The sequence below is a fragment of the Lemur catta genome, chromosome 6 (assembly GCF_020740605.2).
Source record: "Lemur catta isolate mLemCat1 chromosome 6, mLemCat1.pri, whole genome shotgun sequence".
NCBI lineage: Eukaryota > Metazoa > Chordata > Mammalia > Primates > Lemuridae > Lemur > Lemur catta.
In genome coordinates this window covers 14435394-14457091 of record NC_059133.1, presented here as the reverse complement: position 1 = coordinate 14457091, position 21698 = coordinate 14435394, and the positions used below count along the sequence as shown (strand labels likewise).

General features: G+C 39.9%; 1 protein-coding gene across 2 annotated transcripts in view; it reads left to right on the top strand.

The window, feature by feature from the left end:
• RFX4 (regulatory factor X4) overlaps positions 1-21698 on the top strand; it is a 144890-nt gene that overhangs the window by 20821 nt on the left and 102371 nt on the right. For both annotated transcript variants that reach the window (XM_045553039.1, XM_045553038.1), the window contains exons 2-3: positions 3951-4037; positions 21529-21589. In XM_045553039.1, the coding sequence (XP_045408995.1) occupies positions 3951-4037; positions 21529-21589 (148 nt within the window). The remainder of the gene's footprint in view (positions 1-3950; positions 4038-21528; positions 21590-21698) is intronic.

Sequence of the window (21698 nt, the reverse complement as noted above, 5' to 3'; positions counted from 1 at the left end):
TTTGGAAAATCGTCTTTGATGTGTTCTACTTTTTCATGCCTTATGTGGTGAAAAAGAAAATGATTAGGAAATTCTATAGACATGCGAACTTATCTACTTATATGCTATGCATTCTTTGACATGTGTGTCACTAATGTAGTATTTATTGAGGCCAGGCTACAAGAAAAACTTTGTAACACGCACTAGTGGAAAGTCAAAAGAAATAGACTAAAATGGGCTCCATTCCTAAGATGTTGAAGTTCTAAACTGAAAAGCCTGCTATGTATGACAAAGGCTGACAAAGAAATATGTAAATTAATTTAGAAAAATGATAATACATCAGTAGAGTTTTAGCAAAAGTTCTAATACAAGGCAGACTGAGAACAATGCTGCAATATTGGTCCTGTGTTCCAGGGTCTGTACAGGACATAGAAGGAGAGAGCTCAGGTCACTGTAGGAGAAAGCACTGGGATTATGAACCGAGCTTGGGTGCTGGTCTTTCCTCTGACATTCCAGGTGACTTTGGACAAGTCACCGAATCTCTCCGAGCCTTAGCTTTCTTATATCTAAAATGTCCCTATTGATAGCTCCTACCCCTAGGGTTGTAATGAGGATTAAGGATGATGATGTATGTAATGTATTTGTACATGCCTAGACCATAATAAGGGCTCAAGGTATGGTGGCCTTTGTTAATATAAAATTATATAATCTATAAATCAATCAGGTAGAAGAAGAGTGTTTTACTCAAAATTCAGTACACCTGTCATTCTAGTCAAGCAATTCTTGACCTCTGCAAGACCAAAATCTGTTGTTAAAAATAATTTTAAAGTACATAAAGTTTACTTCAGTTGATGTAAGTAGTGGCCTTCCAGTCATATGAAGCAACCTGACTTGTGGGATATGAGTTGAAGATGCCACTGCTATGGGCCCCATAGGGAGGAAGACAAAGGTCAAAGCGCACCTGTGAATCCAAGCCCCGTAGCCTGTTTGGATATTTCAGAGTGTCAAATCCATGTAGTCTGGAATGCAAGACCTTTGAATGCATGAGAACTCCCAAGTGACATAACAACGGAAGTGATGGTTCTGCCACACTTGCCACTGCTCAGACCACCATCTAAACCCTCGGAGTCTACCCTGGGGTAAGTAAATGTTCACAAAGACCTGGATTAACTAGAAGACATCCAGAAGCTGGTGAGCTGAATGGCAAAGAACTGGAAAAAATTTCTTCCAAGAAAGAGCTGAAACAAGTGGGGTTCTTCGATGGGGTACTTCAACAAGAAATATGAAGACACGATCGCTGTCTTTTCCTACTGCCATGTGCCAGCAAAACCAAACTTATTCTGAGATGTCCCAAGGAGCAGAGCTAGGTAGCAGAGTGGCTACAGGCATAGGCCGTGGGGTCAGAGAGAACTGAATGGGTGAAATGGGTGAGACATCTGTCTTTTTTTCATGGCACATCCCACGTTCTCCCTTTTCTGTACCCTTGCTTTCATCTCTCTCCAGCGCGGGGTTGCACAGAGGTGCGGACATCAGGAAAGTTCTTACTCGAACTCTTGTGGGCAGATGCTGTGCTCTCTTGGCCTACCTGGTTATTATTGCCAACTCCTCTCCGGAATGTTGCCATGAATTCTTCAGAGAGTGTCCCACCAATCCCTGGGGGTTCTCACCTGCAAGAACAGGCCCTTCTAAGGACTCTGATTTTAATACACCTGATCCTGGCTTAGGCAAATGGGTGAGAGTGAGAGTGTTTCCCTTAATTCTTATTTCTAGTGAAAGGAGAATGGTAGTGTAGGTGTGAGTATGTGTGTGCCCACATGCACGTGAGAGTAACTAGGTGTGGATGTTTCTATCCAGAAAGAGCAGGGGCTGGCCCCAGAACAATAGACGTAGCTTTTGGTGGTATGGCTTGGTGGAGGTAGGAGCTGAAAACTGCAGTAGATGCCATGCAAAATCAGTCATGGCTGTTGCCAGAGAAAATGTGCCAAGACTTAAAAGTGCGGGAAGATCTGAGTGGAGACATTTTGGAGACTCCTGAAAAGGATTCTGGAGATTTGTAATCCTATGTGCTTTTGGATACAGTGTAATGACCAACACCCCCTTGTACATCCTAGCTTCGAAAACATGATGAGGTGTTTGTTTCTACATTGTGCATTGGATATTTGAAAGGAGTAACGTCTTAATGTTTTGAATTTCTTGCTCCTCAACATTTCCCTGGAAATACCAGATTTCCATATCCTCTAAACAAGCTGGCCCTTGTTCCTCCCCTTGGATATTTTCCCCTACTTATTTACAATTTTGGAAGCAGCTTTTAGAAGAGCAGTTTGTTGGGACATAAGATACAAAACAAAACAAAAATCCAACATTTCTCCCTGCTGTTGGCATCTGCTTCCCCCTTCTCTGCATAGCTGACTCCTCACCATGGCTTCTTTTTACAGTATGTAACATGAGGTGCTCACTAATGATCTTTTCCTCAGCTCTTTGAATTATGAGGAGTCACATTACATAATTCCTTTATGCCTCGGTTGCTTTCTAGGAAAGATAGAGGTTAAAAGCCTTGCTTTAGATAGTTTTGTGAGGACTCAATGAGATAACATATGGAAAGGGCCTGGTGTGTTCAAATAGGTGTTCAATAAATACCAGTTACCATATCATAAAGAAGACAGTAGAAGATCACACAGTTCAAAAGCCCATAGACATAGGCGAAGTCAATTCTAACACCCTATGTGCCTTCCTAAATCACCACATTATATAAAATTGCACAATATAACCACAGAGTTTACTGGAAAGATAAGCTTAGAGGCACAATACTCAAAAACTTTTTCAGTGACACATTTAAAAAGGTAGAAACCTAATAAAAATGATAGCACAGTTTTGCACATGTTAAATGGTTAAGAGATACACAAATACAATAAATATGGCACTTCACCTTGGAAAAGACCTGAAGATGACTTTTGGAAGTGGATGTCGAGAGGGTTGCAACATGTGAATTATTATGAAATGGTAGAAAGTGAGTTATCTGGGCAGGTGTGACTCATAATACATGTTGAACTGAAGTGTCTGCAGTGTGAATGTCTGTGCTTTTTGCATATTTCTGTAGGGCTCAGTTTAGCTGGGTGCAGTTTTCTGCATTCATCAAATGTTTCTTATGGAAGAAATGGAGCATAAGGAAACACAAAGTTTGCACTGTGCCCAAATTGTTCCCTGGTATTATACATCACTTGTGTTGGAAGACATTTGTGTTTCCAAAACAAGTGTTATAGCAGAACTGACTGTACTTAGCTAACATTGAATGAATGATTGAATAAATGCATGGGGGGGTCTAGAAAATGGAATAAACATTATGCTACATTGTGAAAAATACATTTGTGTAGCCTTTGAAATTGGATTTAAAAATCCATAGTCTTTTGGTTACTATAGTGCTTTTGATTTCTCCCTCCTGTCTTTGCTTCAAAGAGCCCCTTTGAGGGGTCAGTGGGCAAAGGGATGTGAGCTACAAGGCTCCCTGCCCTCCTTCTCTACTTCAACCAGAGCCCCCAGAGTTTTGCCTGCTTTTCTTTTTGTTTTCATTTGAAGAAAGGATTCTGCTGCTAATTTACAAATTTGCCAACCACCACCAGTGATTCAGTTGACCAAATTTCGTTTTACAAACTACTTCTCAGAAATGTATCTTCTTTGCTAAGAAAGATAATTCTCAGTTGGTAGTACTAGGCTAAGAATACTCCAGAATTAGTAGAATTTGACTAAGAAATACTCACATGAGGCTTCAAATGGTCATTTTGCCTCCAAACTACTCAGCAGTCTCATCAGCAATGGTGCACATGGAGCTTCATGTAAAATCCAATTCCAGTCTGGGCAGATGCCCTGTGAAAATCAATGAGCATTTAAATCTAATGCATTCATGATGTTCCTGTCTCTCTGCAAACACCTGCACCAATTCTGTGACTTTTATTTTTCTTCTTCTTTTTTTTTAGAGAGCTGGATTGAAAGATGTCTCAATGAAAGTGAAAACAAACGTTATTCCAGCCACACATCTCTGGGGAATGTTTCTAATGATGAAAGTAAGTGCTTGAAACTCATTCTTCCACGACGTCCTAGACATGGCCAATGTCCTGATGGAAGGATAGCCCCCTAGATTTCTAGGCAGGAGCAAGTCACTTGGAACAAGACACTCTCCAGCTGTTTATGAAATATCCCAAGCTCGCTCTATAATATTCCACAATAGGGAGCAGAATTCAGGCAGGTGGACATGGAAACTCAGGCCATAGCAAAAGCTTGCTGTTTACAGATTCATCTTAGGCAGTGGACTTGCTAGCCTGTGTCCCCAAAGACCCTGTTATAGTGATACTCCAGTCTGGCAAATGTGGCTCAGTGTCCTCTGTAGATACGGGTCTAGAGCAGTGGTGTCATGGGATTATTGCTTTAGAGCCGGAAATGTCTTTGCTATCAGAAAGCAAAAATTTCTTCCAGGTCTTGGACACTAGAGAATCAGAGTCAATTCAAAGATGTAAACTCCTGTGTCTACACTTTGCCCTGTGTTATGTCAAACTGGAGCTTCCGGATGCTTTATACTTAGGAGCAGACTACTTGGCACTTGTATTTGCCCCTTAAGCACTAAAAAGAGGCGGAACAGCTTATTATAAATGTTATTTCCAGCAGGATCAGAAGTGTCTTTCCCCTTTGGTTGGTAAAGCACATCTCCTTAGTTCAGTTTTCTCAAAGCATGAGCCCAGAACCACCCACTCCACAATCCCCCAGGAGGTTTGTTAGACATGCTACACAGCCTCCTTCCATAGCCCCTTCTGGCGTTGTCATTCTACCATCACCATTTTGCTTCATTTTACAAAATTGACAAATGTGAACAGTTTGATGAATTTTTTTGCATACTGTATCCACCTGTGTAATTGCCACCCAGAAAAAGGTATAGGACGTTTTTAGCCCCCCAGGAGGCTTCCTTGTGTCTCCTTCTTGTCAATAACTGTTGTCTTGACTTTTATTAAGTAGATCGGTTTTGCCTATTTTCGAAACTTCATATAAATGGAAACGTAGACTCTGTATTCTTTTGTAACATAAAGTTATTTATGTAACTTTTTCCACTAGCCATAATGTCTGTGAGATTCACGCATTTGTATGCAGCAGTAGTTCTTGCTTTTTAGTTGCTTTATTTTATTTCACTGTATGAATATACCACAATTTACCTATCCATCTAAGTGTGGGTAGATATGTAAGTTGTTTCAAGTTTTTGACCATTAGGAATAAAGCATCTCTGAACATTCTTTTTAAAAAGTTTTATTTTATTTATGTATTTATTTTTTAGACAGAGTCTCACTCTGGTGCCTGGGCTAGAATGCAGTGGCATTGTCACAGCTCACTGCAACCTCAAACTCCTGGGCTCAAGCAATCCTCCCGCCTTAGCCTCCCCAGTAGCCAGGACTACAGGCATGTGCCACCACACCTGGCTAAATTTTTTTTTCTATTTTTTTAGAGATGGGGTCTCACTCTTCCCCAGGCTGGTCTCAAACTCTTGGCCTCAAGCAATCCTCCTGCCTCTGCTTCCCAGAGTCCTGGGATTATAGGCATGAGCCACCACCACACCTGGCCAAAAGTTTTATTTTATTTTGGTAAAATATACACAAATATAAAATTTACCATTTTAATCATTTTAAATGTACAGTTTGGTGACACTAAGTACAGTCACCTTGTTGTGCAACCATTACCACCATCCATCTCCAGAACTTTTTTTTCTTCCCAAACTTAAACTTTGTACCGATTAAACAATAACACTTCATTCCCTTTTCCATCAGTCTCTGGCAACGACTATTCTGCTTTCTGCCTCTATGAATTTGACTGCTCTCAGTATCTCATATAAGTGGAATCATAAAGTATTTGTCTTTTTGTGACTGGCTTATTTCACTTAGTATAATGCCTTCAAGTTTAATCCATGTTGTAGCATGTGTGAGAATTTCCTTCCTTTTTAAGGCTGAATAATATTCCATCATATGGATATGACACATTTTCTTTATCCACTCACTATGAACATGGGTGTACAAATATTTGCTCAAGTCTCTGTTTCCAATTCTTTTGGCTATATACCCAGAAGGGGAATTGCTGCATCATCTGGTAATTCTGTTTAATTTTTTGAGAAATTGCAAAAGAGTTCTTCATAGTGGCTGCACCATTTTACATTCCCACCAGTGATACACACAAGTTCCAATTTCTCCACGTCCTGTCCATCACTTGCTATTTTTTGTTGCTTTGATAATAGCCATCCCAATGAGCATGAAGTGGTATCTCATTGTGGCTTTGATTTGCATTTCCCTAATGATTAGTGATGTTTAGTGTCTTTTCATGTGCTTCTGACCATTTGTATATCTTATTTGGAAAGATGTCTAACTCCTTTGCCCATTTTAAAATCAGGTTGTTTTTTGTTGTTAAGTTGTAGGAGTTCTTTATATATTCTGCATACTAATCACTTATCTGTTACATGATTTACAAATATTTTCTCCCATTCCTTGTGTTGCCTTTTCATTCTGTTGATTGTGTTCTTTAATGCACAGAACTTTTTTATTTTGATGTAGCCCAATTTATGTATTTTTTCTTTTGTTGCCTGTGCCTTTGATGTCATATCCAAGAAATTATTGTCAAATCCAATGTTGTAAAGCTTTTGCCCTATATTTTCTTCTGAGAGTTTCATATTTTTAGGCCTTACGTTTAGGTTTTTGATCTATTTTGAGTTAATATTTGTATATGGTGTTAGGTAGGGGTCTAACTTCATTCTTTTGCATGTGGACATCCAGGGCCCTCAGCATCATTTGTTGAAAAGACTTCTATCCTCATTGAACAGTCTTGGCACTTTTGTCAAAAACCATTTGACATGTATGAAAGGGTTTATTTCTGGACTTTCCATTTATTCCATTGGTCAATATGTCTGTCTTTATGCCAGAGCCACACTGTAGCTTTGTAGTGTAAGTTTTGAAATGCATGACCTCTAATGTTGTTCTTCGTTTTCAAGATTGTTTGGGCTATTCAAGGTCCCTTGAGATTGTATATGAATTTTAGAATGGATTTTTCTATTTCTGCAAAAAATGCCACTGGGGTTTTGATGGGATTGCATTTGAATCTGTAAATCACTTTGGGTAGTTTTAACATCTTAATATTAAGTCTCCCAATCCAGGAACACAGGATATCTTTCCATTTATTGGTGTCTTTAGTTTCTTCCAGCTGTGTTTTATAGTTTTCAATGTATAGGTCTTTTACCTCCTTGGTGAAGTTTATTCCTAAGTATTTTATTCTTTTTGATGATATTGTAATGAAATTATTTTCTTAACTTCCTTTTCAGATTGTTTATTGTTAGTGTATAGAAATGCAACTGGTTTTTGTGTATTGATTTTGTATCCTATAACTTTGCCGAATTCATTTATTAGTTCTAACAGTTTGTGTGTCGGAGGGTATATGTGGAATCTTTGAGGTTTTCTACATATAAGATCATGTCATGTGTGAACAGAGATAATTTTACTTTTTTCTTACTAATTTGGAATCCTTTTGTTTCTTTTTCTTGCCAAATTGTTCTGGCTAGGACTTCCAGTACTGTGTTGAATAGAAGGGGTGAAAGCAAGCAGCCTTATCTTGCTCCTCATCTTAGAGGAAAAGCTTTGAGCCTTTTACCATCAAGTATGATGTTAACTGTGGTTTTATATATGGCCTTTATTATGTTGAGTTAGTTTTCTTCTATTCTTTCTTTCTATTCCTTGCTGAGTGTTTTTATCATGAGAGGATGTTGAATTTTGTCATATGTTTTTTCTGTATCAATTGAGATGAAGATCATGTGGTTTTCCCCCTTCATTTTGTCAATGTGGTGCATCACACTGATTGAATTTTGTATGTTAGACCAGCGGCCCCTGACCTTTTTGGCACCAGGGACCAGTTTCATGGAAGACACTTTTTCCATGGCCCAGGCAATGGGCTGGTTTGGGATGACTCAAGTGCATTACATTTATTGTGCAATCAACCTCTCTGCTAATGATAATCTATATTTGCAGCCGCTCCCCAGCATCACCACCTCATCTCCACCTCAGACCATCAGGCGTTAGATTCTCATAAGGAGCCTGCAACCTAGATCCCTCGAATGCACAGTTACAGTACGGTTCACATTCCTATGAGAACCTAATGCTGCTGCTGATCTGACAGGAGGCGGAGCTCAGGTGATGATGTGAGTGATGGGGAGTAGCTGTAAATACAGATAAAGCTTTGCTCACTCACCTCCTGCTGTGCGGCCTGGTTCCTAACAAGCCATGGACCGGTACGAGTCTGTGGTCTGCGAATTGGGGATCACAGTGTTAGACCATCCTTGCATTCAAGGAACATATTCCACTTGGTCATGGTATATAATCCTTTTAATATGCTGTTGAATTCTGTTTGCCAATATTTTGTTGAAGATTTTTGCATCAATATTCATAAGGGAAATCAGTCTGTAGTTTTATTTTCTTGTGTCTTTGTCTGGCTTTGATATCATGGTAATGCTGGTCTCATAGAATGAGTTTGGAAGTGTTCTCTTCTTCCATTTTTCACAAAGAGTTTGAGAAGGATTTGTGCTGCTCTGAGCATTGTTGTATGTCTTTTTTTTTTTAGAGACAGAGTCTCACTCTGTTGGAGGCTGAAGTGTAGCTAGGACTATAGGCATGTGCCACAATGCCCAGCTAATTGTTCTTTTTAGAGACAGGGTCTCACTATGTTGTATGTGCTGGTCTCAAACTCCTAGCCTCAAGTGATTCTCCCACCTCAGCCTCCCAAAGTGCTTGGATTACAGGTATGAGCCACTGTGCCAGGCCAAACATTCTTGCATAACTTTTGGTGGATATGAGCACTCATTTCTGTTAATATTAATAAGTTCCCAGGAGTAAATTGCTAGATCATAAGGTATATGTATATTTAGTTTTATTGGATACTGCCAAACAGCCTTTTAAAGTGGTTGTACCAATTTAGATTCCTGCCAGCAATTTACAAAAGTTTCAGTTATTTCACTTCCTCACCAATATTTGGAATAGCCATTTCTTTTAATATTAGCCATTTTCTTGGGTGTATAGTGTACATCGTAGTTTTAATTTGCATTTTTCCTGATAACTAATGAGTATAGCATCTTACGTGCTTATTGGGCATTTGTATATCTTTTGTGAACTACCTGTTGAGGTCTTTTGCCTGAGTGTTTTTTAAAAATTATATTGTTTTCTCCTTAAGGATTTGTAAGAGTTGTTTTTGTATCCTGAACAGGAGATATTTGTCAGGTAAAAGTATTGTAAATATCTTCTCTTTGTTTGTGGCTTATCTTTTTATTCTGTTAATGGTAACTTTTGATGAACAGAAGTTTTTAATTCTAATAAAGTTCAATTTATCAATGTCTTTCTCTTACAATTAGTGTTTTTTGTGTCCTATTAAAACATTTTTGTCTACCTCAAGGTTATAAAGATCTTTTTTATGTTGTCATCTAAAAGTTTTTTGTCTCTGGCTGCTTTAAAAATGTTTTTTTTTCCTTGATTTTCAGTAGTCTGACTATAATGTACATAGATTTGGTTTTCTTGTATTTATTCTTCTTGGGGATCATTGAGCTTCTTGAATCTTTGGGTTATCTTTCATCAAATTTGTAGAATTCTTGGCCATTATCTCTTCAAATATTTTTTCTTCTCCACTCTCTCTCTCATCTCCTTCTAGAACTCCAGTTACATGAATATTAAACCTTTGAGTGTACCTCAGATGTTTCTTATGTTTTTCTCTGGTTTGTCCATTTTTCTCCTTTTCTACCTTAGTTTGATATTTTGTATTGACCTGCTTTCAGTTCTCAATTCACATTTTCTATCATGTCCAGTCTGCTACTAAGCCCATCCAAGTGATCTTAATATCAGTTATTGTATTCTTTTATGGTAGATGGTCCCTTTAATTTTTTTCATAGTTTCCAAATTTCAATTGATACTCTCCATTTTCGTATGTTTTATCCATCATTTACTTTATTTTGAGCATCTTTTCCCCCTCCTTGAACAGATTAACCATAATTATTTTAAAGTCCCTACCTGAAAACTCTAATATCTAAACCATCTTTGGATCTATTTCTATTATCTGGTTTTTTTCTTAGATTTCAGTTTTGCAGTCCTATTTTTTTAGTAATGCCTTATAGCTTTGGATCCAATGCTGGACATTATGGCTGCAAAGTTGAAGAGCCTTTATGTGAATGATGTTAATGTTCTCTAGTAAATGTTAAGTTTTGTTCTCGCAGGCAGATAGAGAACCAGATCTCCTTGATCCTGTCAAGCCTTGGTTTAGTCTAGTTTATTTCAGTTTTTGTTCAAACGACTAGGGATGTGGTCTTTATTCCTAAAGCCTGGCCCTTCTGGGTTCACAATTGAAAGTCCTGGGTGTTTACCAAGTTCCCTTTACCTTGACCCAGCCTGAATTCCAACCCTAAGTAATCAATGATTGGATCTTGAGCCTCTACACTGCTGTTTTCCTCTGTTTCTTGGTTTCTCACTCTGTACGTACAACTTAGGAGTGGGCTAAGGACTTGAGGGGAATATGAATGCGGGTTCGTTTGTTTCCTTCCCTGTAGTTCTCTTTTCTCTGGAATTTTGCTTCTCAGATCTTAGCTATTTTGTCATCCCCAAACTCTTCTCAGCTCAATAGGCTGCGCTCTTTGTTCAGGTTCTATTTCCAAGTGTAGCAATTTGGAAAGCTCCTCAGGGAAAATTCAAGGTGAACGTGGAGCTTGCTTCCTGTGCTTCCTTACTCTCAAGGCTTGTAGCTCCTCCAGTCCTGTCTGCGTTTATTGCTCTCTAATGCCTCCAAATAGTTGTTTATATATTTTATTTAGCTCTTATGATCATTTTTGGCGGGTGAGTTAATGCAGTGCAAGCTACCTTATCATGAAGAGAACTGGGAGTCTGACTGGAAGTCCTTGTCAACAGCTTTTAGACAAGGACATTCAGACCTAGGGAGGTGAAGTGTCTTTGTAAGATTACACAGGAACTCAATGCCAGGGCCAGATCTAGAACGTTTATCCGAATCTTATCTGGATAAAAGACTAAAGAAGTTTCAGTTCACATTCTGCATTTATTTACAGAACACAAAGATTACATTTTTAAAAGTATGTTCCCCAACTATAAAAGTTATATGTGTGTATTTTTGGAAAAAAAATATGATGAAAGAAAATAATTGCCTCTAATCCCACTATGTAGAGATAACCACTCTTGATGTCTTTGTATGTTTCCTTTCAGTCCTTTTTTTCTAAGAATATATTGTTAAGCAAAATTTTATACATGTATATATTCATAGTTAATATGTATATATGGCTATCATTTATTAAGTAATGAGAAGTGCTTTAATTTCATGATCTCGTTTCTTTCTCGCAATAGTCCAAGGAGGTAGCTTATTATTATGAGCTTTAAAATTAAAGCTCATATAAAACATATGTAGCAAATGAAACTCAAAGGGGTTAAGAATCTTGCCCAAAGTCACAGAGCTGGTTAAGTGGTAGAGCTTGGGATTTGAACTCAGGTCTGCATATCTGCCTTTCAACATTAGTCTTTTAGTCTTTGCACTCTTCTGCCTCTCAGAAAGTAATGAACCCTCATGTTTCAAAGACTTGCCTTTGGAAATTTTATACTTTGTCTGTAGGAACACCAAGAGTAGAGCTCATCCTCCCCTCTCAGTGGTGACTAGGTATGGCAATATTTGGTTGTGCCTTGTCATCTCTTTTATTAGACTAAAAGCCCCAAGAAGGCAGGAATGTTTTGTGGTTCACTGTTGTAACCACAGTGCTTGACACAGGAAATGGATAATGTTTTAAAAAGTAACCCACCCATTGTTGTTCAGGTTCTTTACCATCTGGCATTTAGGACTTGGCCGGGGTTTTCTTCCCAACAGCATTCCATCAAAATATAACATATCAGTCTCATATCTTATTTCCTCATGCTCACTGAATCTCTAGCTAATCAATTAAGTCAATCCTTTCTGGGTTGCTAAAGGGACATAACAGGAAGAACATCAGACAGAAATCAGAAGACCTGAGTAACAGTCCTGATTCTGCCGCTAACTAGGAGTGTACTCTTGGGCAAATCACTTCCCTTCTCTGAGCCTCAGTTTCCTTATCTATAAAACACAATAGTGGGCCAAGATGAACTATAAGATCTCATAATCTTTGATTTCAAACTAATAAACTGAATCTTCTCTCATTCCAAGCAACACATTTTTATTTTGACTGAGACCTCCTGGTACAATGCCCAACTCTGGCTGGTGCCAGTAGATGAAGTACTTTCAGCAGGGGGAAATTTGCCCTTTCTCAAATCACCCTGAGAAAGCATTTTTATCTGCTTGGCCTAGTCCAGATATACAATCTATAGCGGCCCATTTGACTGGCCACCCAATAGCCAATCCCTCATTTTTTCCTGCTTGCTAATCAAGCCCCAGCTTTATTCAAGGCAGTAAGGTGACAGCCCCAGCTTTCTAGTGGTAAGCACTTTTATTCATTTCTTATGTATTCTTTCAGTATTTCCTCATGAAAACAAAAAATTCAAATATTTGTTCTTTTTGCCACTTTCTTACACGAAAAAGTAGCACGTTATATGTATTGCTGTGACGTACTTACTTTTTTCACTTAATAATAAGCCCTGGAGTGTTTGATATCAGTAAGAACACAGAAAGCATCCTCATTCTTTTTTTGGTTTTAATGTTTTTTTTCATAGTTGCATAGGATCCCATCATGTGGATGTATCATAATTTAGTCAACCAGATGAATACCTGGGCTGTTTCCAAACTTTTGCTATTGCAGATAAGCTGCAGCAAATAACCTTGCATATGCATCATTTCCTACATGTCCAGGTGTAGCTGCAGGCTCACTTCTCAGACATGGCTTAAATGTATATGTGATTTCAGTAGATTCTGCCAGATGACCTTCCATACAGGGAGGCGCCATCTGGCACTCCCCTTGGGAGGTATGAGGGTGCCTGTTTCCCACAGCTTCCCAGCAGAGTCGTGTGGCCGTGTTTTGCATTTTTGCCAATCTGATAAGTGAGAAATGGTTTCTTAGTGTCATCTCCATTTTCATTGGTTAAGACCGATCATCTTTTCACCTTTCAAGAATATTTGTATTTTTTCCATTAACTGTGTGTCATGTGCTTTGCCTATTTTTTCTCCTGGCTCTTGGTTTTCCTTCTCTTGGTTTTATGGGAGCTTTTTATATGGTGGGCAGATGAGACCACTGTCTGTGGTCTCACTGCAGTTTTCCCAAGCGAGTCATTGTATTCCTATTTATGGTGTGTTTTTTTTCCCCACATAGAACTTTTGGATTTTTTTATGTAGCAAAATGTATTGATCAGCCTTTTATGGCTTTAGGGTTTTTTTGTTTTGTTTTGTTTTTTATCAAAGTTAGGCCCTTTCCTACTCCAAGATTATGAAGGAATTCACTCATAGGAGGCAAGAGGAAGCAGGTGTGGGAGCCTCAGAGCTATGCTGCCAGCACCATGGTTTTGTTTGGGACTTAGCCCTGTTCCCACGGGGAGAAGGGTTTGCTGCCAGCAGCTGATGCCCACTGCCAGGCACCCTGATCATCAGCGGGTGCCCCTTGCAGGAGCTGGAAAGGAGGTGGATAAGGGAGAATGAAACATTTGGCAGCCCTATGTTCCCAACAGGTGAGGTCTGGCCAGGTGCAGCCAGTTTAGTATAAAGAAAGGAAATAGAATTAGAACTTTGAAGTGAAACTCTAGACTCACATAAACTTGAAGCTTTCCTGGGATTTGAAAAGAAGTAATTAATTTAGAAACATTTTCCCTCAATGTTAAACTCTGCCACACTGGCTCCAGGCAGGAAATATTGTAGAACAGGTTCCCAAATAAAAGTCCTTGTCTTTGCTCTGCCACTAACTGTGGACAAATTGTTTCGCTTCTCTGAGCCTCAGTTTCTTCCTCTGTACGTGGGGATAATACTAGTAATGAGGTCTAACATCGATTGAGCCCTAAGTACACTTCAGACACTGTATTCAACATTTCACATGCATTAAATTGTCTACTTTCTAGGGCAGCTAGCATGTTATTAAATGCAGTAACATGAAGGGCTTTGCACAGTACCTGGCATAACCTAAGTCTTCAGTAAATGTTCCCTGCTATAAATAGTACTGCTATTCTGTATGCTTGCTGAAATCAGATGGGAAGGCTCAGCATGTAATTGTGTTATCATTTTAGTCACTTGTTCATTCCACAAATACTTCCTGAGCCCCTACCACGTGCGAGTGTCAGAGACACAATGGTGAGTGAGGCCTGTGCCCTGCAGTACTTACAAACTAGCACGGCAGACACAGTGGTCAGTGCTACAGACTGAATGTGTCCCCACAAAATTCATATGTTGAAATCCTAACCCCCAAGGTGATGGTATTTGGAGGAGAGGCTTTGGGGAGGTGATTAGGTCATGAGGGTTCGGCCCTCATGAATGGGATTAATGCCCTTATAAAAGAGACCCCAGAGAGCTTCCTTACCCCTTCTCCCAGTGTGTGAGCACAGCATGAGAAGACAGCTGTCTGTGTACCAGGAAATGGGCCCTAACCAGACACTGAATCCACTGGTGCCTTGATCTTGGACTTCTCAGCCTCTAAAACTGTAAGAAATAAATTTATGTGTTCACAAACCACCCAGTCTATGGTATACGGTATGTTGTTACAGCAGCCTGAATGGACTGAAACAATCGGGGGGCAGTGCCACGCTCTGCAATGAGGGCTTTGCTAGAGAGCAGTCGCAGTGCTGTGGGGGCACAGAGCAAATAATCCCATCCCAGAAGCAGGGCTTGCAAACCCAGCTGCGTGTGCAGGACAAGTATCCAGGTGCATAGTTCCCTTGGAAGAGTGACAACTATTATAGTCATAGGGAACACTTACATAGCAAGTACTTTGTACCAGGAATGGTTCAATTAATTCTCACAATAGCACTGTGTGCTTGGTACTATTATTATCCCTATTTTACAGATAAGGAAGCTAAGGGACCAAAAGGTTGTTCAAGGTCGCACAGCCAGTAAGTATAAGTGGTGGAGCCAGGATTTAAGCCAGGAAACTTGGCCCCAGAGTTTATATTGGGAGGTAGATGCAGAGAGCGGAGCAGAGACGCTCACCCCTGGGAACAGGCCTGGGCTCCCTGCAGTGTGTTGGGATCCATAACAGCACAGTGGGAGCAGAGTGGCAAGAAGACCAGGTACCAGGTAGCATCTGTGCAGGAGGTTTACTGCGCAGACTGCTGCTCTCCAACCTTGGCAGAACCAGCAGGGTGGGTGTTGGAGGTGGATGGTTCAGTGTGTGTGTGAATGGCGCCAGGAATCTTGCTGGCCTGAAATTATACTTCACAGGATGAATCTTTTTCAGTTTGAGAAATTTCTCCCTGGTAAAATGAAAAGACATTTTTGGTGGGACCAATTCCTGAAGTCTGTATCAACTATGGCTATTCCTACCTACCTAAAATGGGCTCTCCTGCCGTCTTGGCTTGGGCCCTAGATGGTTCCTGCTCCTCCCTCAGATCCCAAAACCAGACTCATATCCCACATTTGGAGCTGCCACAGCAGCCTGGACCTGCCCTTCACAGCTCTTGTCTAGGACTTACATTTTATTGACTGATAATTGGACTCCAAGCTTAAAAGAGCAGAGAATGTGTGTTTTCTCATCCTTTCACACCTGGCATAGGGCCAGAATATATAGCAGACACTCAATAAATATTTGATGAATGAGTGAATAACTAGCAAGCACTTCAGGAGAACTAAGACTGAGAGCCATTGAAGAGGTCAGGCCTGGGTGTGACACACATCACCCTTTGGGGAAAAAGGCTGCACATTCAGACCCTGGGCACAAAGTCACTGGTGGTCTAAGAAAAGGTGCCAGCAGAGGTGGATGTTTTGATGATGGAGCTGGAGGATCTATATTGGCATCAGGGTAGACCAGTTCTCTTCTAAATACTGCAAGTAGCTACTGCATTGCCAAGCACCGCTGAGTGAGGCCCTCTCTCCATTCACCAGCGGCAGGGCTCATACAAGTTGGTCAGCCTCACCGAAACTCAGTTTTATTTATAAAATAGGGATATAAAACTTCCTCGTAGTAGCATTGGAAGGAATAAAATGAGATAGCATATGAAAAGTGCTGTACAGTGCCTGCTTATGTACTTGACCAGTGAATGCTGTTAATATTGCGATATTCTTTTAAAAACGTACCTAGTTTTTAACGTATTATACTCAATCCTCAAAACATCCTTGTGATATAAGTTATGGTTCTCACTTTTTTGGTAGGACCCCTCAGGCTTGGATGAGTCAAGTTGCTGCTCAAAGCCCCACACAGACGTAGGGGCAAAGCTGGAATTCAAACCCAGGTCTGCCTGCCCTCAAGGCCAGGTCTCTTTCCATTCGTTCCTATCAGAAATGGGCCATAACAGAGTTTAGATGGGAAAAAAGTGAGACACAAAAAAGACAAGTGTCACCTGAGTGGGAGACAGTATGCTGGAATCCCAGGACAAGGAACTTTCCTGGCTCTGCCAGTTGGACCACTTGCATCCTCCCCTGGGCCCCAGGTTTCCCTCCTCCACACCTCTCCTCTTACTGCTTCTTCCTCGTGGAATACTCTCTCCGTTGGGGTCCTCCTCCCAGGGTCTGACCTGCCCTGTTAAAGATGAATGGGGCGGGTTACAAACCAGGATGTACTGTAGAGCACTCACGTGTTTTAAGTCTAGGGGTGTGTGCTTGTGTGTGAAAGTGAAAGTGTTGAGCTGGGTGCAGTGGGACACCTCTGTCATCTCAGCTGGAGCCCAGGAGTTCGAGACCAGCTTGGGCAACATAGCGAGACCACCTTCTCTTAAAAAAAAGACAGAGAATATTGAGAGAGGTAAATAGGATAAAAAGTTAACTGTAGTTTCCTCTGTTGAGAGGGGCTTGGATTTCAAGATTTATATTTTCTCTATTTTCCAAATTTAAAAGATTGAACACGTATTACTTGCGTGAACAGAAAACATTCTTTTTAAAAACCTTGACCACTGCTTCAAGGCCCAGCTGGAATGCCACCTCGTACAGGGAGATGTGATGTCCCCTGGTGTGTGTTTGCCTTGCAGGGTCCTTGGCAATGCCATTGTCTTTGCCCCTGTAAATCTTCCCACACAGAGAGGAGGCCTCCCTTGCCTGCTTCTAGCAGTAGGTCCTGGCTGAACAGAATTGCTCCAAAAGCCTCCTGGCCAAGGGCAAGCTGTGCCCCGCAGATGGCTGCAGCTGATGCTTTTGAACTCTTGCCCTCTGTTAAGCTCATTTTGCTTAATCCTTCCCAACAATCTTCCAAGGTAGGCATTATTATTGTCCTCAGTTTAGAGACAAGAAACTGTCTTAAAACCTACACAGGATAACTAGATTGTTAAACAGCACCTTCCAGTTTGCCTGGCTCCACTCTGCCGCACCCAAGGACCTGTGCTGCAGCCACCTTGCTTCTGGGCAAGTGACACAATCTTTCAGGTCCTCTTGTCTTTGTCTGGCCCTCACCTTCCCCACCCTACCCCGCACCTTCCTGCCATCTGGTTCCCACCTCTGGTCACTCCAGGACTCAGCTCACTTCCTGCTTCTTCCAGGAAACATTCTCAGACAGCCTTAGGTTTTCCCTGCAGTCTGGATTAGCTGACTCCTCTTTGCTTACCTGCTGCACAGCATTTATCACTTCTTATTAAACTTGGCCACTCTCTCCACTGTCTCTCTCCCCAAACAAACTCAAGGGCAAGAGTTTAATTTCTTTATCCCCAATGTTTATCTGGCACAAATTAGGTATTCACTAAATATTTGTTGAACTAATTAATATGATCGTTATAAGAGCCGTGTAAGATAACCTTTTTCAAATGAAGAAAACCAAAGCTCAAGTAAGTTGAGTGGTTTGCTCAGTCATGGCCGGTAAGTTTTGGGATTAATACTAGAATCTAGGTCTTTTGGCATCTTGTCCAGGTTGACTAAAATGCTGAAATTTAAAGAAGCAAGAAAAAAAACTCCCAAACCCAGCCAGTTTTAGGGGGAACAAAAATGTTAATTATGTGCCAGTGCATGAAGTAGAGGTATATTAGGTTATTTATATACTTTTCCTTGTTTAAAAACATACAGTCGATCATGTTTTTTTATATAGCCTTTTCTTTCTTTTTGATCATTTGCTTAGTATTATAATTTCTAGGAGTTGGGTTGTAAGGCCAAACAGTTGGACTGCCACATTGCATACAAAAAACATTAACACAGCCTTCAGGTATGAAGAACTATAAGAGTGTCAATATTACCATGTATCAGCTTTGAGAATCATTATTATTTAAAATTTCCTTTATGATCAGAGATATAAGAGGTGCCTCATTATTTGTTTCCCTTTTATTTCTTTTGTCAGCAGAGGTTGAGTATTGTTCTGTGCGTTCCTTTACCCACAGTCTTGTGAGACCTACATGTTCATGCTCTTTATTGTGCTGTTTTTTGTTGGTTTTTTTTTAAGGTTGTAGAATGTAGACTTAGCTATTTAAGTACTAAGTGGAAGGCACTGTGCTAGGCACTGGCAGAAGGTAATGCAAAGATAACTATGACACCATCCCTGCCTTCTTAATGAGTTATGCTCAAATAGAAGAGATGGATATATACAGAAATAACAATCCAGGTGGCCAAACTGTTCAGTGGAGCAACTGAGAGACAAGTAATGGATCGTAGAAGAACAGAGTTAGGATCAATGATTCCTGACTCGGAGAGTATCAGGGAAGGCTTCAAAGAGGTGGTGTCATTTACTCTCAGGTTGAAAAGATGAGAAACCTTCATTTAGAAGGAACACCATGTTGACAAAGCATCATGAATGGATGTTGAGTTCATGATGTATTTTGACATTTTGTTGCTGAGAACATTTAGTGTTAGTGTTTGTATCAGCTAGGATGGTTTTGGTGGAGACAAGAGAATACCCAATGAAAAGTGGTTTTATTAACTGAGGAAATTATCTTATCTCACATTAAGGATGGCAAATCAGAGACACAACGTGACAGCCAGAACCCCCAGTCTTTCTCTCTTTCCTCTCTGCCTTCCTAGGTGTTGACCTTGTCCTCAGATGGCTGTTTTCCCAATAGCAAGTTTGCTGCCTCCCTCTAGCTGTGTCCACTCACAGCCTTCAAAAGCAGGACAGGCCAGAGTCTCTCACCTCTACCGTTTAATTATGGACAAATATTTTACCCAGAGGCACCCAGAGGGCTTCTCCTTAAGTGAGATAGGCTGACATCAAGTCCCGTGCTCCACCTAATCTAATCAGTGGCTTAAATTAATCAGCATTCACTTCTCAAGGATTTGAGAGGAGATCACCCTCCCTGAATACATGAGCCCCTCTAATTTGGTGTTCTATAAATAAGGAAGAATGTGAGTATGTATAGCTGTTGATTAAGCAACAACAGTATTTGCTATAGTGATTATGAGCAGATATTTTGATCGAAATTATACCAATATTAATACATTTTCATCTAGAAAATATTTTCTGGACTCAACTTTATTGAGCTAATAATTTCAGGAAAATTTTTCTATACGGTAAATAGCATTTTAATTTTACCCCATAATATGCTGAAATAAAAAAAAGAGAATAATAATTTTCTTCCATTTTCATTTTTGTTTTACTTAAACTACTTTCATGGGTATCAATTCTTTTCCATATAAATTTTACATCACAGATTGATTCCATTGATCTTTTTAATATGTCCATATTAAATTTTTTTAATAATATTTGTAGGCTTTGACATTATTCATTTTCTTTTGAGACTGTTAATTGTACCGATTATCTTGGGCCTAATTTTGTGGATCAAGTTCTATTTTATGTTGATGATTTCTATCAATAATCTTAATTAGGCATTGGTTAAGAGACTGATTATATATATTTCTCAGTTAATCCATAATAACATTTTTTTTTTTTTTTGAGACAGAGTCTCGCTTTGTTGCCCAGGCTAGAGTGAGTGCCATGGCATCAGCCTAGCTCACAGCAACCTCAAACTCCTGGGCTTAAGCGATCCTACTGCCTCAGCCTCCTGAGTAGCTGGGACTACAGGCATGCACCACCATGCCTGGCTAATTTTTTTTTTCTATATATATGTATATATATTTTAGTTAGCCAGATAATTTCTTTCTATTTTTAGTAGAGATGGGGTCTCGTTCTTGCTCAGGCTGGTCTCGAACTCCTGACCTCGAACAATCCATGCGCCTCGGCCTCCCAGAGTGCTAGGATTACAGGCGTGAGCCACTGTGCCCGGCCCATAATAAAATTTTGAGTAATTCTTCTCAGGTATGCAAAGATTAATCTATTGTTCAGATTGTTGGATTGCAGGGGTCAGCAAACTAGGGCCCTGTGGGCCAAATCTGGCCTGATGCCTGTTTTTGTAGGGCCAAAAGCTTAAAGTGGTTTTTACAGATCAACTTTTGCAATCTATTTGATAGATGATAGGCAACACTAACTTTAATCCCAATTAAGAGAAATGTTACCTACTCCCCCAAAATAATTTTTTCCATAAATAGTTGTATTATAACAATTGTAGTCTGTTATTATTATATTGAATTTTATAAAAAAAATTTTTGGAAATTTATTTTCTGTCTTTTCATATAAATTCTACATAATATTCTTTTTTTTTTTCCTAAACATTCTGCTGTAAGAAGTAATTCTTCATAATATTCTTGATTTTGACTTTTGGCCCCAAAACCCTAAAATATTTACTACCTGGCCATTTACAGAAAAAGTTTGCTGACCTCTGCTCTATTGTGTTGCTAATCTGATTCTTCTGAACACTTACACTCTCCCTACCCTACACTAACTGCTCCAAATGGTGAGTGTCTTAGTCTGTTCAGGCTGCTGTTATAAAAAGAAAAAACACAACTCATAAAGTGAGGGAGTCTGGGAAGTTCAAGATTAAGACAACAGCAGGTGCTGTGTCTGGTGAGGACCCACTTTCTGGTTCGTAGATGGCTATCTACTCACTGTGTCCTCACATGGCAGAAGGGGCAAGGGACCTCTCTGGTGTCTCTTTTATTATATGAGGGCACTAAACCCATTCATAAGGGCTCCACCCTCATGACCTAATCACCTCCCAAAGGCTCCACCTCCAAATACTATCACCTTGGGGATTAGGTTTCAGCACATGAATTTTGGGGGACACAAACATTCAGTCCATAGCAGTGAATGAGGTCAGTGTGTTTTCAGGGTTAAAATCATAGACTCTGTCCTGCTTCTGTTGGGAAAATAGCAACTGGGTGAGTATGGTCATATTGTTCAGTGATGAAGGAAGATGACTCTTCAAACTCTAACATACTGTGTCAAATAACAAAATTGACATAAGACGTTTTTAAAATAAAAGTCAATTTCCTTTGTTTTTTGTATTGAAGTATGATGAGTCTAACTTGTTGGAAAAGCCAAAATATTACTGTTTGAAAGCACCAACATTTGAGGGAAACAGTCTTTTGAAACATGGGAGAGCTGAGAGGACTTATACTTTTTCCTACTGATTTCTACTGAAGTTAACTTTTTTTTGTTTCCTTTAACAGATGAGGAAAAAGAAAATAATAGAGCATCCAAGCCCCATTCCACTCCTGCTACTCTGCAATGGTAAGTTTCCATTTTTAGCAAGTTCTCTCTTCAGGGGATGTTCATATCTTCCTACCTATAAGATAGGATATCATTTTGATATTTTAACATCATCATGATGACATCTAAT